Source organism: Oncorhynchus nerka, linkage group LG24 (genome assembly GCF_034236695.1).
Source record: "Oncorhynchus nerka isolate Pitt River linkage group LG24, Oner_Uvic_2.0, whole genome shotgun sequence".
NCBI lineage: Eukaryota > Metazoa > Chordata > Actinopteri > Salmoniformes > Salmonidae > Oncorhynchus > Oncorhynchus nerka.
In genome coordinates, this window is record NC_088419.1 from 42,305,925 (window position 1) to 42,324,976 (window position 19,052).

The 19,052-nt window shown below is 45.2% G+C and overlaps 1 protein-coding gene across 1 annotated transcript in view; it reads left to right on the forward strand.

The window, feature by feature from the left end:
- Positions 1-18,779, forward strand: part of fkbp1b (FKBP prolyl isomerase 1B) — a 22,935-nt gene extending 4,156 nt beyond the window's left edge. The window contains exons 3-4 of the mRNA XM_029631866.2: positions 17,403-17,515; positions 17,654-18,779. Coding sequence (XP_029487726.1) covers positions 17,403-17,515; positions 17,654-17,782 — 242 coding nt within the window. The 3' untranslated portion in view covers positions 17,783-18,779. The remainder of the gene's footprint in view (positions 1-17,402; positions 17,516-17,653) is intronic.
- The last annotated feature ends 273 nt before the right edge of the window (positions 18,780-19,052 follow it).

Sequence of the window (19,052 nt, forward strand, 5' to 3'; positions counted from 1 at the left end):
GTCTGGAGAAGAGAGGAGGGGATAGGGTCAAGCGGGCAGGTTGTTGGGCGGCCGGCCGTCACAAGACGCGTGATTTCTTCTGGAGAGAGAGGGGAGAAAGAGGTCAGAGCACAGGGTAGGGCAGTGTGAGCAGAACCAGCGGTGTCGTTTGACTTAGCAAACGAGGATCGGATGTCGTCGACCTTCTTTTTCAAAATGGTTGACGAAGTCATCTGCAGAGAGGGAGGAGGGGGGAGGGAGGATTCAGGAGGGAGGAGAATGTGGCAAAGAGCTTCCTAGGGTTAGAGGCAGATGCTTGGAATTTAGAGTGGTAGAAAGTGGCTTTAGCAGCAGAGACAGAAGAGGAAAATGTAGAGAGGAGGGAGTGAAAGGATGCCAGGTCCGCAGGGAGGCGAGTTTTCCTCCATTTCCGCTCGGCTGCCCGGAGCCCTGTTCTGTGAGCTCGCAATGAGTCGTCGAGCCACGGAGCGGGAGGGGAGGACCGAGCCGGCCTGGAGGATAGGGGACATAGAGAGTCAAAGGATGCAGAAAGGGAGGAGAGGAGGGTTGAGGAGGCAGAATCAGGAGATAGGTTGGAGAAGGTTTGAGCAGAGGGAAGAGATGATAGGATGGAAGAGGAGAGAGTAGCGGGGGAGAGAGAGCGAAGGTTGGGATGGCGCGATACCATCCGAGTAGGGGCAGTGTGGGAAGTGTTGGATGAGAGCGAGAGGGAAAAGGATACAAGGTAGTGGTCGGAGACTTGGAGGGGAGTTGCAATGAGGTTAGTGGAAGAACAGCATCTAGTAAAGATAAGGTCGAGCGTATTTCCTGCCTTGTGAGTAGGGGGGGAAGGTGAGAGGGTGAGGTCAAAAGAGGAGAGGAGTGGAAAGAAGGAGGCAGAGAGGAATGAGTCAAAGGTAGACGTGGGGAGGTTAAAGTCGCCCAGAACTGTGAGAGGTGAGCCGTCCTCAGGAAAGGAGCTTATCAAGGCATCAAGCTCATTGATGAACTCTCCGAGGGAACCTGGAGGGCGATAAATGATTAAGGATGTTAAGCTTGAAAGGGCTGGTAACTGTGACAGCATGGAATTCAAAGGAGGCGATAGACAGATGGGTAAGGGGAGAAAGAGAGAATGACCACTTGGGAGAGATGAGGATCCCGGTGCCACCACCCCGCTGACCAGAAGCTCTCGGGGTGTGCGAGAACACGTGGGCGGACGAAGAGAGAGCAGTAGGAGTAGCAGTGTTATCTGTGGTGATCCATGTTTCCGTCAGTGCCAAGAAGTCGAGGGACTGGAGGGAGGCATAGGCTGAGATGAACTCTGCCTTGTTGGCCGCAGATCGGCAGTTCCAGAGGCTACCGGGAGACCTGGAACTCCACGTGGGTCGTGCGCGCTGGGACCACCAGATTAGGGTGGCGAACCTCTTTATTGACTAGGAAAATTATTAAAATGATACACTACTGTTCCACTGGAAGTAGGCCCACGCGGTGTGGAGCGTTTGTATGGTCTGTGCAGAGAGGAGAGAACAGGGATAGACAGACACATAGTTGACAGGCTACAGAAGAGGCTACGCTAATGCAAAGGAGATTGGAATGACAAGTGGACTACACGTCTCGAATGTTCAGAAAGTTAAGCTTACGTAGCAAGAATCTTATTGACTAAAATGATTAAAATGATACAGTACTGCTGAAGTAGGCTAGCTGGCAGTGGCTGCGTTGTTGACTTTGTAGGCTAGCTGGCATTGGCTGCGTTGTTGACACTACACTAATCAAGTCGTTCCGTTGAGTGTAATAGTTTCTACTGTGCTGCTATTCGGGGCTAGCTGGCTAGCTAGCAGTGTTGATTACGTTACGTTGCGTTAAAAGAATGACAATAGCTGGCTAGCTAACCTAGGAAATCGCTCTAGACTACACAATTATCTTTGATACAAAGACGGCTATGTAGCTAGCTATGTAGCTAGCTACGATCAAACAAATCAAGCCGTTGTACTGTAATGAAATGAAATGAAAATGTGATACTACCTGTGGAGCGAAGCGGAATGCGACCGGGTTGTTGAGTGCGGAAGTTCTATTCGGTAGACGTTGGCTCCGCTCTCTCCACTGGCTTCCAGTTGAAGCTCGCATCCGCTACAAGACCATGGTGCTTGCCTACGGAGCTGTGAGGGGAACGGCACCTCAGTACCTCCAGGCTCTGATCAGGCCCTACACCCAAACAAGGGCACTGCGTTCATCCACCTCTGGCCTGCTCGCCTCCCTACCACTGAGGAAGTACAGTTCCCGCGCAGCCCAGTCAAAACTGTTCGCTGCTCTGGCCCCCCAATGGTGGAACAAACTCCCTCACGACGCCAGGACAGCGGAGTCAATCACCACCTTCCGGAGACACCTGAAACCCCACCTCTTTAAGGAATACCTAGAAAGCTAACACAATATGATGCCCTGTTACCTTATTAATTCAGCCACTTACTTAGATAGCAAGTTAAACTTGGGGGTCTTTTTTACTCTGAATTCTTAATTTTTCACTCGGGAAAAAATATATATCTTGCTGCGTTTTGTGACTGCAGTTCTAAAATGCTTCGTATTTTTTTTCAGTTCGGCATCAGACAAATTTTGTGCTTCAATTGCACTTCTAAACTCGGATGATAATTCAGGAACGGGCATTCTATCAGCAGATAGCACTCTGACGGATGTGTAGCTACTTTTCTCCTTTACTTTTCTCGGTGTAGCTAGTCTATTCCTCGCAGGTAAAATACAAGATTACCTTTTAAGCAAAACGTTAGAAAGAATGTAGCCAGCTACATTTCCTATGACAGGCCTAAACATTAGAGATATGATGGCCATGCATTGTTGTTTTGGGCCAGAAACCCCAAAGACGTGGATGTTGATTAAGGGCAGCCCCCCGCACCTCCCTGATTCCATAATTTGCAAATAAATGTATTAAAAATCCTACAATGTGATTTTCTGGATTTTGTTTTCTCATTTTGTCTGTCATAGTTGAAGTGTACCTATGATGGAAATACAGGCCTCTCTCATCTTTTTAAGTGGGAGAACTTGCACAATTGGTGGCTGACTAAATACTTTTTTGCCCCACTGTACAATACATTATAAATCCTTGAATCAGTGGTCAAAGACCGAACAGAACAAGAATTATTGAAAAAACAATGTACTCAAAAAGGATGATCAATTATACAGACCAACATTATCCTCACTGCAGGTATTTTCCCCCGATATTTGGAACCAAGGATTGATCACACCAATCTATAACAATGTACCATAAATTTGACCCACATTAGAGGAATTTGCATTAACAGAAACTTGGGGATAATTCTCTGCAGTATCATAAATAGCAGACCACTTCATTTCCTTGACGAACACAACGTCCTGAGCAGAAGCCAGATTGGATTTTTACAGAATTACTGCATAACAGAGCACATTTATACCCTCAACTCTAATTGACAAACAAGTCAACCAAAGCAAAGGTGTAATCTACTGATGTTTTGTAGACTTCAAAAAAGCATTTGATTCAATTTGGCACAAATGTCTACGTTTGTAAAGTAAATAAAAGTGGCATTGGAGGGAAAACATATGACGTTATTAAATCAATATACACAAAAAAAACAAATGTGCGGTTCAAATTGGCAACAAGCAAACATACTTATTCTCATCAGGGATGTGGATCTACATTGATGAATTGGCAAAAACATTAGAAGAATCTGCAGCACCTGGTCTCACCCTACACAACACTGAAATCAAGTGGCTGCTGCATGCAGATGACCTGGTGCTGCTGTCTCTTACTAAGGAAGAGTTAACAGCAGCACCTAGATTATCTGCACAGGTTCTGTCAGAATTGCCCCCCCCAAAAAAAAAAACAGAATATAAAAGAGGTCTGGAAATCAGAATCACAAATATAAATTATATTTTTGACACCGTAGTTGTCACGGTTTTCATATGGTGAAGGAGAGTCGGACCAAACTGCAGCGTGTCGATTGCGATTCATGTTTATTTAACAAACGTAAAACACTACTAAACACGAACACTACAAAACAATAAACGAAACGAAAACCGAAAACAGGCTATACATGTGACATCTAACAAGGACCTCAGGACAATCACCCACAATACAACCAAAGAATATGGCTGCCTAAATATGGTTCCCAATCAGAGACAACGATAAACTGTAGGCTTTCCAAGATGGCGTAGCAGTCGGACGTGTGTTTTGTCTTGTCCCGTCCTGTATAGTGTAAATATAGTTTTTCCTCGTTTTTTTTTCTGTATATATTTCGTACATATTTTAATCTCACTTTCCAACTACAGGCGGAATATACTCTCCTGCAACCCGCATCACCCAATGTGGCACGGATCTGCTTTTTCTATACTTTAGAATCGGAACCCTCATCAGAAGCTAGCCGCTAACTAGCTACCCACTGCTAGCGGTCTTCAACGCTAACTAGGACACCAGCGCGACATCTACCCAAAGCATATCAGACTGCTTTTTCTCTACCACATCTCCGGATTCCTACCGCAAGCTCTGAACCTTTATACCGGATCATCGTAAATAGCTAGCTGCAATCCGAGTGGCTACTCCTGGCTAACGTCTCTGTCCCAGAGCAAGCACCAGTTAGCCTGGAGCTAGCCTCGAGCTAAGCCCATCTCCCGACTTGCCGAAGAGGTCCAAAAATACCTAATTTGCCAATTGGCCTGGACCCTCTACTGACCCTCTACTGCCGACACGGAGCCCCGCCGATCCATCACGACTGGTCCGCCGACATAATCGTCCGAGGGGGTTTCAACAGGCTTTTCCGCTGCGACATCGCCAAAGATCCATCTGCTAGCCAAGGCCCGCGAGCTTTCATCGCTGTATCTCCAGCTCACCGCATGAAGAGGAATAAACAGACTCACCCCATCGCGACGTCCCCCAAAGGTTAACTCTCTAGCCCTCGCTATCTCCCTGCTTGCTAATTTGGCCTGCTAACGGCTAGCTTGTCAAGCTCCGGTCCGCTAACTGCTACCTTGTCTAGCTCGGGCCTACGAACTGTTAGCTTGTTAGCACAGGCCTGCCAACCGTCTGAACCACCGCGTCCCAATCACTCTCTGACCCCATTTACTTTCTCTCTTTTTGATTTTTAATTGTTTATACCTTCCGGAAACCTGCCTCACCCAATGTGATACGGAATCGCTGTTACTTTTACTCTTATTTTTATTTTTATGACACACTCAAGAACCTCCAGACGCTAACCAGCTAACTAGCTAGAAGCTAGTTAGTCATTGTTAGTTTAAAAAAAAACCTGGATAACACTCGCCAGCCCAGCCCCCCTGCCCATCCACCGCTGCCCCCTGGACACTGATCTCTTGGCTACATAGCTGACGCACGCTGGACTGTCCATTAATCACGGTACTCCTTTCTGCTTGTTTGTCTTACCTGTCGGCCCCGTTGCCTAGTCAACGCCAATTTACCTGCTGTTTGTTGTGCTAGCGGATTAGCCTCGCCTACTGTTTTTAGCTAGCTTTCCAAATTCAACACCTGTGATTACTGTATGCCTCGCTGTATGTCTCTCTCATATGTCAATATGCCTTGTATACTGTTGTTCAGGTTAGTTATAATTGTTTTAGTTCACAATGGAGCCCCTAGACCCACTCTGCATACCCCTGTTACCTCCTTTGTCCCACCTCCCACACATGCGGTGACCTCACCCATTACAACCAGCATGTCCAGAGATACAACCTGTCTCATCATCACCCAGTGCCTGGGCTTACCTCCGCTGTACCCGCACCCCACCATACCCCTGTCTGCGCATTATGCCCTGAATATATTCTACCATGCCCAGAAACCTGCTCCTCTTATCCTCTGCCCCCAACGCTCTAGGCGACCAGTTTTGATAGCCTTTAGCCGCACCCTCATACTACTCCTTCTCTGTTCCGCGGGTGATGTGGAGGTAAACCCAGGCCCTGCATGTCCCCAGGTACCCTCATTTGTTGACTTCTGTGATCGAAAAAGCCTTGGTTTTATGCATGTCAACATCAGAAGCCTCCTCCCTAAGTTTGTTTTACTCACTGCTTTAGCACACTCTGCTAACCCTGATGTCCTTGCCGTGTCTGAATCCTGGCTCAGGAAGGCCACCAAAAATTCAGAGATTTCCATACCCAACTATAACATCTTCCGTCAAGATAGAACTACCAAAGGGGGGCGGAGTTGCAGTCTACTGCAGAGATAGCCTGCAAAGTAATGTCATACTTTCCAGGTCCATACCCAAACAGTTCGAACTACTAATTTTGAAAATTACCCTCTCCAGAAATAAGTCTCTCACTGTTGCCGCCTGCTACCGGCCACCCTCAGCTCCCAGCTGTGCCCTGGACACCATTTGTGAATTGATCGCCCCCATCTAGCTTCAGAGTTTGTTCTGTTAGGTGACCTAAACTGGGATATGCTTAACACCCCGGCAGTCCTACAATGTAAGCTAGATGCCCTCAATCTCACTCAAATCATCAAGGAACCCACCAGGTACAACCCTAACTCTGTAAACAAGGGCACCCTCATAGACGTCATCCTGACCAACTGGCCCTCCAAATACACCTCCGCTGTCTTCAACCAGGATCTCAGCGATCACTGCCTCATTGCCTGTATCCGCCACGGAGCCGCAGTCAAACGACCACCCCTCATCACTGTCAAACGCTCCCTAAAACACTTCTGTGAGCAGGCCTTTCTAATCGACCTGGCCCGGGTATCCTGGAAGGACATTGACCTCATCCCGTCAGTTGAGGATGCCTGGTCATTCTTTAAAAGTAACTTCCTCACCATTTTAGATAAGCATGCTCCGTTCAAAAAATGCAGAACCAAGAACAGATACAGCCCTTGGTTCACTCCAGACCTGACTGCCCTCGACCAGCACAAAAACATCCTGTGGCGGACTGCAATAGCATCGAATAGCCCCCGTGATATGCAACTGTTCAGGAAGTCAGGAACCAATACACGCAGTCAGTCAGGAAAGCTAAGGCCAGCTTCTTCAGGCAGAAGTTTGCATCCTGTAGCTCCAACTCCAAAAAGTTCTGGGACACTGTGAAGTCCATGGAGAACAAGAGCACCTCCTCCCAGCTGCCCACTGCACTGAGGCTAGGTAACACGGTCTCCACCGATAAATCCACGATTATCGAAAGCTTCAATAAGCACTTCTCAACGGCTGGCCATGCCTTCCGCCTGGCTACTCCAACCTCGGCCAACAGCTCCGCCCCCCGCAGCTCCTCGCCCAAGCCTCTCCAGGTTCTCCTTTACCCAAATCCAGATAGCAGATGTTCTGAAAGAGCTGCAAAACCTAGACCCGTACAAATCAGCTGGGCTTGACAATCTGGACCCTCTATTTCTGAAACTATCTGCCGCCATTGTCGCAACCCCTATTACCAGCCTGTTCAACCTCTCTTTCATATCGTCTGAGATCCCCAAGGATTGGAAAGCTGCCGCAGTCATCCCCCTCTTCAAAGGCGGAGACACCCTGGACCCAAACTGCTATAGACCTATATCCATCCTGCCCTGCCTATCTAAGGTCTTGAAAGCCAAGTCAACAAACAGGTCACTGACCATCTCGAATCCCACCGTACCTTCTCCGCTGTGCAATCTGGTTTCCGAGCCGGTCACGGGTGCACCTCAGCCACGCTCAAGGTACTAAACGATATCATAACCGCCATCGATAAAAGACAGTACTGTGCAGCCGTCTTCATCGACCTCGCCAAGGCTTTCGACTCTGTCAATCACCATATTCTTATCGGCAGACTCAATAGCCTCGGTTTCTCGGATGACTGCCTTGCCTGGTTCACCAATTACTTTGCAGACAGAGTTCAGTGTGTCAAATCGGAGGGCATGCTGTCCGGTCCTCTGGCAGTCTCTATGGGGGTGCCACAGGGTTCAATTCTCGGGCCGACTCTTTTCTCTGTATATATCAATGATGTTGCTCTTGCTGCGGGCGATTCCCTGATCCACCTCTACGCAGACGACACCATTCTATATACTTTCGGCCCGTCATTGGACACTGTGCTATCTAACCTCCAAACGAGCTTCAATGCCATACAGCACTCCTTCCGTGGCCTCCAACTGCTCTTAAACGCGAGTAAAACCAAATGCATGCTTTTCAACCGATCGCTGCCTGCACCCGCATGCCCGACTAGCATCACCACCCTGGATGGTTCCGACCTTGAATATGTGGACATCTATAAGTACCTAGGTGTCTGGCTAGACTGCAAACTCTCCTTCCAGACTCACATCAAACATCTCCAATCGAAAATCAAATCAAGAGTCGGCTTTCTATTCCGCAACAAAGCCTCCTTCACTCACGCCGCCAAGCTTACCCTAGTAAAACTGACTATCCTACCGATCCTCGATTTCGGCGATGTCATCTACAAAATGGCTTCCAACACTCTACTCAGCAAACTGGATGCAGTCTATCATAGTGCCATCCGTTTTGTCACCAAAGCACCTTATACCACCCACCACTGCGACTTGTATGCTCTAGTCGGCTGGCCCTCGCTACATATTCGTCGCCAGACCCACTGGCTCCAGGTCATCTTACAAGTCCATGCTAGGTAAAGCTCCGCCTTATCTCAGTTCACTGGTCACGATGGCAACACCCATCCGTAGCACACGCTCCAGCAGGTGTATCTCACTGATCATCCCTAAAGCCAACACCTCATTCGGCCGCCTTTCGTTCCAGTACTCTGCTGCCTGTGACTGGAACGAACTGCAAAAATTGCTGAAGTTGGAGACTTTTATCTCCCTCACCAACTTCAAACATCAGCTATCCGAGCAGCTAACCGATCGCTGCAGCTGTACATAGTCTATTGGTAAATAGCCCACCCATTTTCACCTACCTCATTCCCATACTGTTTTTATACTGTTTTTATTTATTTATTTATTTACTTTTCTGCTCTTTTGCACACCAATATCTCTACCTGTACATGACCATCTGATCATTTATCACCCCAGTGTTAATCTGCAAAATTGTATTATTCGCCTACCTCCTCATGCCTTTTGCACACATTGTATATAGACTGCCCATTTTTTTTTTCTACTGTGTTATTGACTTGTTAATTGTTTACTCCATGTGTAACTCTGTGTTGTCTGTTCACACTGCTATGCTTTATCTTGGCCAGGTCGCAGTTGCAAATGAGAACTTGTTCTCAACTAGCCTACCTGGTTAAATAAAGGTGAAATAAATAAAAAATAAAAAAAACACCTGCCTCTGATTGAGAACCACTCCAGACAGCCATAGACTTTCCTAGAACACCCTACTAAGCTACAATCCCACTAACATACACACCAAAACCCCCAGACAAAACACACCACAATACAAAAACTCCATGCCACACCCTGGCCTGACCCAATACATGAAGAAAAACACAAAATACTTAGACCAGGGCGTGACAGTAGTATTACAACACACCAACAACTACATGTATCTAGGACTAAATATCAGCAACACAGGTAGTTTCGTATGGCTGTGAACAAGCATAGAGACAAAGCAAGAAGAATTAAATGAACATTTAAATTAGAATCTGTCTCAAAATGTTCCATTCGGTTATAGAACCAATTCCTCTATATGGCAGTGAAGTATGGGGTCCACTCTCTAATAATGAATTTACCAAATGGGGACAAACATCCAATGCAATTTTTTTTATTGCAAGCAAAGAAAAACTCAAAACAAATAATGCATGTAGAATAGAATTGGACCAATACCCCCCCCCCCCCCTTATTCGAATTGGAAGAAAAAAAAGAGCCATCAAATTGTACAACCATCTCAAAACAAGCGACCCTGAAACATTTTATCACACAGCCCCACAATGTCAAGAGGTGAAACAAGAGAAGAGTCCCCTCAGCCATCTGGTTCTGAGGCTCAGTCCACTAACCCAAACTAACCCCATAGAGCCTCAGGACAGAACTCAGAAAGTCTGGCCCAACCAAATCATCACAAAGCAAAGATTTTTTTTAAATCACTTATTGGAAAGACACCACAAAAAAATAAAAATCAATGCTATTTGGCTATAAACAGACAGTACATGGTGGCAGACTATCTGACCGCTGTGACTGATAGAAAACAGAGGAAAAAACTAACTAGGTACAGACTCTGTGAGCATTTTGGCTATAGAAACCGGTCATCACAGGCAAGCCTGGCTGCCCAGAGAGGACAGGCTATGTACACTCTGCCCCCGAGGAGAGGTAGAGACAGAGCTGCGATCCCTATTACACCAGGGATTCCCAGACTTGGTCCTCGGGACCCCAAAGGGGTGCATGTTTTGGTTTTTGCCCGAGCACTACATAGCTGATTCAAATAATCAACTATTCATCAAGCTTTGATCATTTGAATTAGCTGTGTAGTGTTTGGGCAAAAAACTAAAGGTGCACCCCTTGGGAACCCCAGGACTGAGTTTTGGAAATGCTGTTTACACTGTGACAAATACTCAGACCTAAGAAAATCTTTCTTTCCCAAAATTATCATTCAGTACAAAGAATTTGAAACTATGAAAGATTAAGAAATATATATATATTTATTTATTTACTGGGTGAAAAGCCAAACTGTGCAGTTTTGGCAGCCAAATACTGTATGTGGTCTCCTTCCACGAGCTGAAATGCAATATAATGTCAAAATGTTCATACCATGCCATGTGGCTTTTCAGTCATGTTGACTAGCCTATTACTATTTATCTTGCTATTATTATTATCATTAATATTGTTTCTGTTAATGGTACTACCATTTCCACTACTACTACTATTATTGATGCCTTATTGCTGTTGGCCCCACCATTGTTGTTACATGTGTACTTTGACAATGTAAGTCATTTAACTTGCCATGTCAAAGTCTACTGAATTGAATTGCGCGCACGAGAGAGACTGAAAAAGAAAGACGGAGAGACAGAATGCAGACTTTGCATTCGTGCTCCAGTAATGGGGTCAACTCCCCCGCAGACAACACAGCGGCACCGCAGGCCGTTATATAGAGTACTGCAGGAGACCAGGCCTGAGCACAGCAGTATCTCTCTCAGTCTATCTCCGTCTCTATCTATCTCGGTCGCTCTCGTTCTCTCCTCATAGCCGCAGGAAGATGTTTTGAGTTGGTGGTGCATTGCATTCATCTACACTGAATGTATAAAACATTAGAATCACCTTCTTAATATTGAGTTGCACCACCTTTTGCCCTCAGAACAGCATTTATTCGTCAGGGCATGGACTCTACAACGTGTCAAAGCGTTCCACACGGATGCTGGCCCATGTTGACTACAATGCTTCACACAGTTGTGTCAAGTTGGATGGATGTCCTTTGGGTGGTGGACCATTCTTGATACTCACGGGAAACTGTTGAGCATGAAAAACCCAGCAGCGTTGCAGTTCTTGACCCACTCAAACTGATGCCCTCTAGATGGCACACATACAAAATCCATGTCTCAGTTGTCTCAAGTCTTAAAAATCATTCTTTAAACGGTCTCCCCTTCATCTACACTGATGGAAGGTGACATCAATAAGGGATCATATCTTTCACCTGGATTCACCTGGTCAGTCTATGTCATGGAAAGAGCAGGTGTTTTGTACACTCTGTGTATAATCCTCTGGCAGCTGCTTCCCATACTCACGCAGCACAGTTCCTCCTCCCCACTTTTAGATGTATTATAAGTTTGCATGCTGTTCTGTTAGGTCAAATGCAGTCAGATAGTTCAAAACAAGAACCATGCTGCTTTACGCTTTGCTTCTAAATAATTATATTACTAAGATTCCCAAAAGTTCTCCCAAGTGTTTTGATCTATATCGCAAGTCAAATTGCAATATTTGGTATAAAAAAAAAAATTGCAATTAAAATGTTCTGCCCATATCGTGCAGCCCTAGCGCACCGCCACACCAACTGACTCTGACTGTTGAACGTCAGATGAGGTAGAATGTTTTAGGCCTACTCCTATAATCTTAACAATATAATTCTTCTCTTTTATAAATAATATTTGGATAGAAAAAAAAATAGCAAATTAGCCTTCTTCTGGCAGTCGGTTCAGGTCACTCATGACCAAAACCTCCCGCCACCTGAAAAGTTTCTCCCCCGGGCTGTGGCCCTCACCAACTGGCTATCTGGCCCATAGACTAAAGGGCTATGCACTTTATGATGCACAAGCCATCTCTGAACTTTGTACACAAAATAGATGTACTACACTGCATTTGTACTCTGTTCATCTCCCTGCATTTTAGATATATTTATATATATTCATACTGATACTGTACATTTGCACATCAACTGCCGGCAGGCAGTAGGTGAGTAATGGGCAAGAGGCCATGTTATCCATCAGGGCCCAGCCCTCATTGATTTTGGAGTTTGATTTGACACAGCCCAGCAGGAGTTGGGATTGCCTTCCAGACAGGGAGATTGAACAGAATACTGATCAGAGTGAGAACCATAGTGCTGTACGGTTAAATATAACTCACAGACTAGTAGTCCTAGCCTTCACTTATTCCTCTGAACACTTTAAAGTCTTGTGTATAATTATTAGAATTATATTTTCATTACTGCACGGGATGGCATGGTCCTATTAAACCCAGTACTACAGTACTGTAGTTTATTAGCCAACTCAATCAAAGTAGATATAGCAACTTGCGAAGAGCACGGCTGAATGCTACACTGACTCCCAGCAGTGCTTCTTTCTCATCTATTTGAATGATTTGGCCTATTGAGACAAGGTGTCAGGAGCTGTCTCATTACGTGTAACACCACTAAGTGACAAGGATACTGATGTATGAACAACGAAGTACAAGCATATATTTTTCCGTCGACATATAAAGATGAGAGTGGGCCAGTGGGCGGCGATCACCTGCACGCCGGATATTGCCTATGGGAGCCACAGGTCCCCCCCCCAAACTGTCTTTCAAAGATAATTGGTAAAAATCCAAATAACTTTACAGATCTTCATTGTAAAGGGTTTAAACACTGTTTCCCATGCTTGTTCAATGAACCATAAACAATTAATGAACATGCATCTGTGGAATGGTTGTTAAGACCCTAACAGCTTACAGATGGTAGGCAATTAAGGTCACAGAGGCCTTTCTACTGACTGAAAAACACCAGAAGAAAGATGCCCAGGGTCCCTGCTCATCTGCGTAAACATGCATGAGGCATGAGGACTGCAGATGTGGCCAGGGCAATAAAGGGCAATAAATTGCGATGTCCATACTATGAGACGCCTAAGACAGCGCTACAGGGAGACAGGGCGGACAGCTGATCGTCCTCGCAGTGGCAGACCGCGTGTAACAACACCTGCACAGGATCGGTACATTCGAACATCACACCTGCGGAACAGGTACAGGATGGCAACAACAACTGCCCGAGGTACACCAGAAATGTACAATCCCTCCATCAGTGCTCAGACTGTCCGCAATAGGCTGAGATAGGCTGGACTGAGGGCTTGTAGGCCTGTTGTAAGGCAGGTCCTCACCAGACATCACCGGCAACAAAGTCACCTATTGGCACAAACCCACCGTCGCTGGACCAGGCAGGACTGGCAAGAAGTGCTCTTCACTGACGAGTCGCGGTTTTGTCTCACCAGGGGTGATGGTTGGATTCGCGTTTATCGTCGAAGGAATGAGCTCTAACGCACAGCGAGCCCACGAAGTAGGACCATCGATTTGGAGGTGGATGGTCCGTCATGGTCTGGGGTGGTGTGTCATAGCATCATCGGACTGAGCTTGTTGTCATTGCAGGCAATCTCAACGCTGTGCGTTACAGGGAAGACATCCTCCTCCCTCACGTGGTACCCTTTCTGCAGGCTCATCTTAACATGACCCTCCATCCAGCATGACAAGACCACCAGCCATACTGCCCGTTCTGTGCGTGATTTCCTGCAAGACAGGAATGCCAGTGTTCTGCCATGGTCAGCAAAGAGCCCGGATCTCAATCCCATTGAGCATGTCTGGGACCTGTTGGATCGGAGGGTGAGGGCTAGGGCCATTCCCCCCAGAAATGTCCGGGAACTTGCAGGTGCCTTGGTGGAAGAGTGGGGTAACATCTCACAGCAAGAACAGGCAAATCTGGTGCAGTCCATGAATAGGAGATGCACTGCAGTACTTAATGCAGCTGGTGGCCACACCAGATACTGACTGTTACTTTTGATTTTGACCCCCCCTTTGTTCAGGGACACATTCTTCCATTTCTGTTAGTCACATGTCTGTGGAACTTGTTCAGTTTATGTCTCAGTTGTTGAATCTTGTTATGTTCATACAAATATTTACACATGTTAAGTTTGCTGAAAATAAATGCAGTTGACAGTTTCTTTTTTTGCTGAGTTTACTTGTTCACAGCCCCATAATGTGCCAACATGTCTATAAAAGCATGTTGCAGACAGATAGCGTACGTGTGCTATCTCCTTACATCTCTGGGCCCCAGGGGACGAGAGGCTTGTCTGTGTGATGTGTGGTCTGAGACACAGATACAGAAAACAGAGTATAAATAGCCTAGCTGGGATGGATAGGCTGAGACTGAGCCCCTCTGAGTCCCCATACTACCCAAGAGGGTCTGGGGGCCAACATTGAAATGGTGCCCTATTCTCTATATAGTGCACTTCATTTAGTCAGAACCCTATGTGGCAACCCTGTGTGCCTCTGCCTAAAGTATAGAGCACTATATGGGGAATAGGGTGCCGTTTTGGGCACACATGGGTCTTCCCTGGGTATTTTAACCCCCAACCCAAACAGAGAACCCGGGATTTAGCCGGCCCAGTTTGTCATGCTTTCTACACTGTCTACTAGTCACTTATCGCCTGCCTGATATCCAAGAGGGTCTGGAACTGTGCTGCAGTAACAGGGAAGAAGAAGCCTGTTTTATTTTCATTCGACCCCAACCTGACTCTACCAAGATGAGGTGGGCTCTCTGCATTTTGTTGCAGGAAGATTTGTTACAGGCTTTATTTTATTAAAAGGGAAACAGACTGGGAATATTATGTAGAGTTTGTCAGATAGGATGGGCTTTACTTTACCAAGCTGATTATATACACTGAATATACAAAACAAACATTAAGAACACTTGCTCTTTCCATGACAGACTGACCAGGTGAAAGCTATGATCCCCCTTATTGTTAAATCCACTTCAATCAGTGTAGATGAAGGGGAGGAGACAGGTTAAATAAGGATTTTATACCCTTGGGGCAATTGAGACATGGATTGTGTATGTGTGCCATTCAGAGGGTGAATGGGCAAGACAAAATATTGAAGTGCCTTTTGAACGGGGTATGGTAGTATGTGCCAGGCGCACCAGTTTGTGTCAAGAACTGCAACGCTGCTGTGTTTTTCACGCTCAACAGTTTCCTGTGTGTATCAAGAATGGGGTGCAACTCAATATTAGGAAGGTGCTCTTAATATTTAGTATACTAATGTTGGATATACCGGTAGACATAGGTTAAGTTGTGTTTTTGAAACACAGCCAACTTTTCACCTATTCAGCAAAGGAGTCTTAATAAGTGAATTCTAAGAACCTCTTTACTTTGTAACTGGCCATATCATTGCTGCTTGGGGGAAATATGACCTGTATTGCATTAATGATGGTAAAAAATAGATAGTTACATTACAGGATAATATTTTTGTTCTAGTTTCCTTTACCTCCACCAAAACGCCAGTATTTTTCCTTCATAGCGTGTTCTCCATCTTCTTTTCAACAGGGAGCCAGATTTGTTTCCAAAAGTTTTATTTCCACGACTGATCAAAACTCATTTTCAATCTCTTGTCCCTCTGCAGCGGACATAAGGTGAGCAATATGTCTGGAACATCAAATGGCAATAAAGTCACAGTATCAAATGGCAATACATATCATATCGTGATAAATCATATAGTGAGGCCCCTAGCAATTCCCAGCCTGCATATAAAATAAACATCCTAGCCTTGTTTCACTGTGTTTTTTTTTTTTTAAAGGAAAAAAAGACAAAATATATATATATATATGACCTAATGTTTCCATCTTCTAGAGCACTTTCACTGTGCCTGTAACCAGTCTGGCCAGGGGAGAGACGGTATTAACAGATGGTAATCACATTGTGGTCTGTGGACCCATCGGCTTGGACCTCTGCCCAGTGACCCCACAGGCAGGGATTCTTGGAAGCTTTGCGGTCCTACTAGGTTTAGGGGGAGTGAAAGAGGAGAAGCAGCCAGTACTGTACAAGACTCCCATCTCTTTGGGTGAACCCGTCTCCTGACTGACTGGTAGTTTTATTGCCAACTATTTACGCTGCTGTTATGTCTGTCTAATGTGATGGTGGCAGAAATTAATCATGTTATTTGACTAAAACTTGGAAACGATGGTAGACGCACATTAGCGATAATTTTACGAGACAAGTTCTTCAGATTGACATGCTGAACTGTCATGGGTTTTGTTGCAGTTTTTTTTTTTTTATTCATTCAGCGAGATTTGCTGCGTGGAGCAACAGGGTTCATGTTTGCTGTGACATTTAATACCGTGGGACAGGTGAGATTGGATCGGTCCAACCATGGCTGCTTCTGGAACAGTCTAGTCTACCTTTCTGCAGGGGTTATTATAGTCTTGTATGTCTGCTTAATGTTGACATCAACATTTCATCAATTTACTGGAGGGCTAGGAAAAATCCTACATTTATCATGACTGTGTTTCTAATGATTTCTGCAAATCATGGCTTCAGCCACATTGCCCTGGATTATTGTCATTAGGATTTTGTCTCAGTAATACTCGCGTCAGTATTCTACCCCGGCCTGTGAAAGGTAAAATGGTTGTTCTTCACGCACACAGTGTCTCTGTCTCAGTTTGTCTGGACCTAACTTTCTTAGCATGCTTGAATGGACAGATTTTCAAGTGCACATGAATTGTTGTGCCACTACTGTTTCTCCCTGCCTGTCTCTCTGTCTGTTTCCCCTGTGGTCCAAATGCAGGCTAGACATGGCCTAGTTAACCGCCAGAGATAATCCAGAGGAAGAATTAGGCCACTGCCTCATATTTCACATTCCCTTTGTTCATTTGGATCATTAAAAGGAGCCCAGGACCTGGATAAGGAAGCCCAGTGGAATTACTCCTGTTGTTGTGCCAGCCCTGTTATCAGAATCCGCTTTTCCCGAAGCCTTTGATGTTGGAATTTGGAATGCTATGATTCCGAGGCATTCAAGACTGTATTTCTTGCAGCAGAGGTGAAAGATTTCCTGACCTCATGCAAAACAGCGCTCTGCTTGTTTTGTTTTAGTTTGTTTTGAGGGGAAATGTTTGAATGACTGGAATGGAATTGATCTGTGTGGAAAATATACTTGTGTAGGCCTTGTTTTGTGTTCAAATGATTCCACAAGCACACTCGCGTGTACACAGTTGTTCTCATATAAAGCAGGATGCATGAATAAACAAGAACTTTCAAACACCTACCTTAACCTAGGAAGATCATCGAGTCAAGTGTTTGTGTGATTCCTCTGCCAGGTATGCTGCAGAATGGCAAGAAGTTTGACTCTTCTCGAGACAGAAACAAGCCCTTCAAGTTCAAGATCGGGCGACAGGAAGTCATCAAGGGCTGGGAGGAAGGAATCGCACAGGTGAGATGGCATTGTCTTACAGCAGATAGTGCCACTCCATCTCTGTACTCATGATATTTTATGTTAATATTGCAACACATGATAAGCGAGTGTTGACAATTCCTCTACCTGTTTTCTTCCTCCCTCTGTCTCCCCCAGATGAGCGTGGGCCAGCGGGCGAAGATCACCTGCACGCCGGATATGGCCTATGGAGCCACAGGTCACCCCGGTGTCATTCCCCCCAACGCCACCCTCATCTTCGATGTTGAGCTCCTTAAGCTGGAGTGAGTGACCCCTCTCTGGGGTCAGGGGTGAAAGGTCAACTGAGGCCTAAAAGGTCACTCACTACCTTCCCTTTGAGGGGGTAACACTGCTCCATACCATCGACCAATGCTCCTTTGAGTTTTAGCATCTTCAACTTCTCACCAGTTAAAGGATCTACTGCTTTGTTGCCAACTTTGTGTCATTGTAGATGGATGCTGTCTGCCACTAAACTGATTTTAGACCTTTCACACACTGATGATACCATAGTTTGGCTTCCTCTTTGTTTTAATGTTTTTAATGTCCATGAGCATTGTTTTTATTTTTCTAAATGTTTCCCTTTCATTTTAGGTTGTACATTTTCTTGAATCTCTGTGTATGACAAAGAAACATCCGATGAATGCCGTAATATTTTACAATGGAAAGTCACTGCCTTACTGTTTTTCAAAGTTCAAATAAGGTGTAACAGTACAACACTCTGTAACTCAGGGTTCCTCTACTCCGGTTGGGAGAGCTACTGGGTATGGCTTTTATTCCAGCCTAGTACGAATGCAGATTGAAGGTGTGTTAGTGCTGGTCTGGATCAAAAGTCTACACACTCCAGTAGCTCTCCAGGACCAGAGTTGGAGAACCCTGTCGTATCTTGCCTGGGCATTACCAAACACTTGTCTGCATTGCCACTTTTGATAAAGGTCTGTCCTGCTGAAAGCTTTAATGGTCAGGAGTTTTCCTTAACCATGAGACCTCCCTAAGTAACATCATGTAACACTCTAAAACTAGGGCCTGCAATTGTTCCTGGTCAGGTCACATGGTGATGAAAAACCCCTGCCCTGCATAAGGATAACTGATGTTTATGTGTTTAGTACATTTTGTATCCCTGGTAAACATTTACTGCAAAAATGCCATATATGAACAAATGAAGGACATCAGAAACCCAAATCTACTGTACAGTACTACTCTTAAAACCTATGAATACTATGACTGTTTAATCAATCAACTCTTAATAAAAATTGTGAAAAATGTATTTATTGAAAATCTATAAACTTGAGTTGTGTGTGTTGAAGATCGAGAGCTGATTAGATTAATAACATTCAGACAATATTCAAACTCTCCTTCGCAAATAAGCAATCACACTGGTAAAAATAAGCATTTCAAACGTTTCAATCCAAATGGGAGAAAAATTGCGAAGGAACAGTATCATCTTCTGGCGACATAACGATAGTACATACTTTACACTTTCGACGAATACTTCTATAGAGCAGAAGTAATACTTCTCATCACTAAACAAATATCTTTG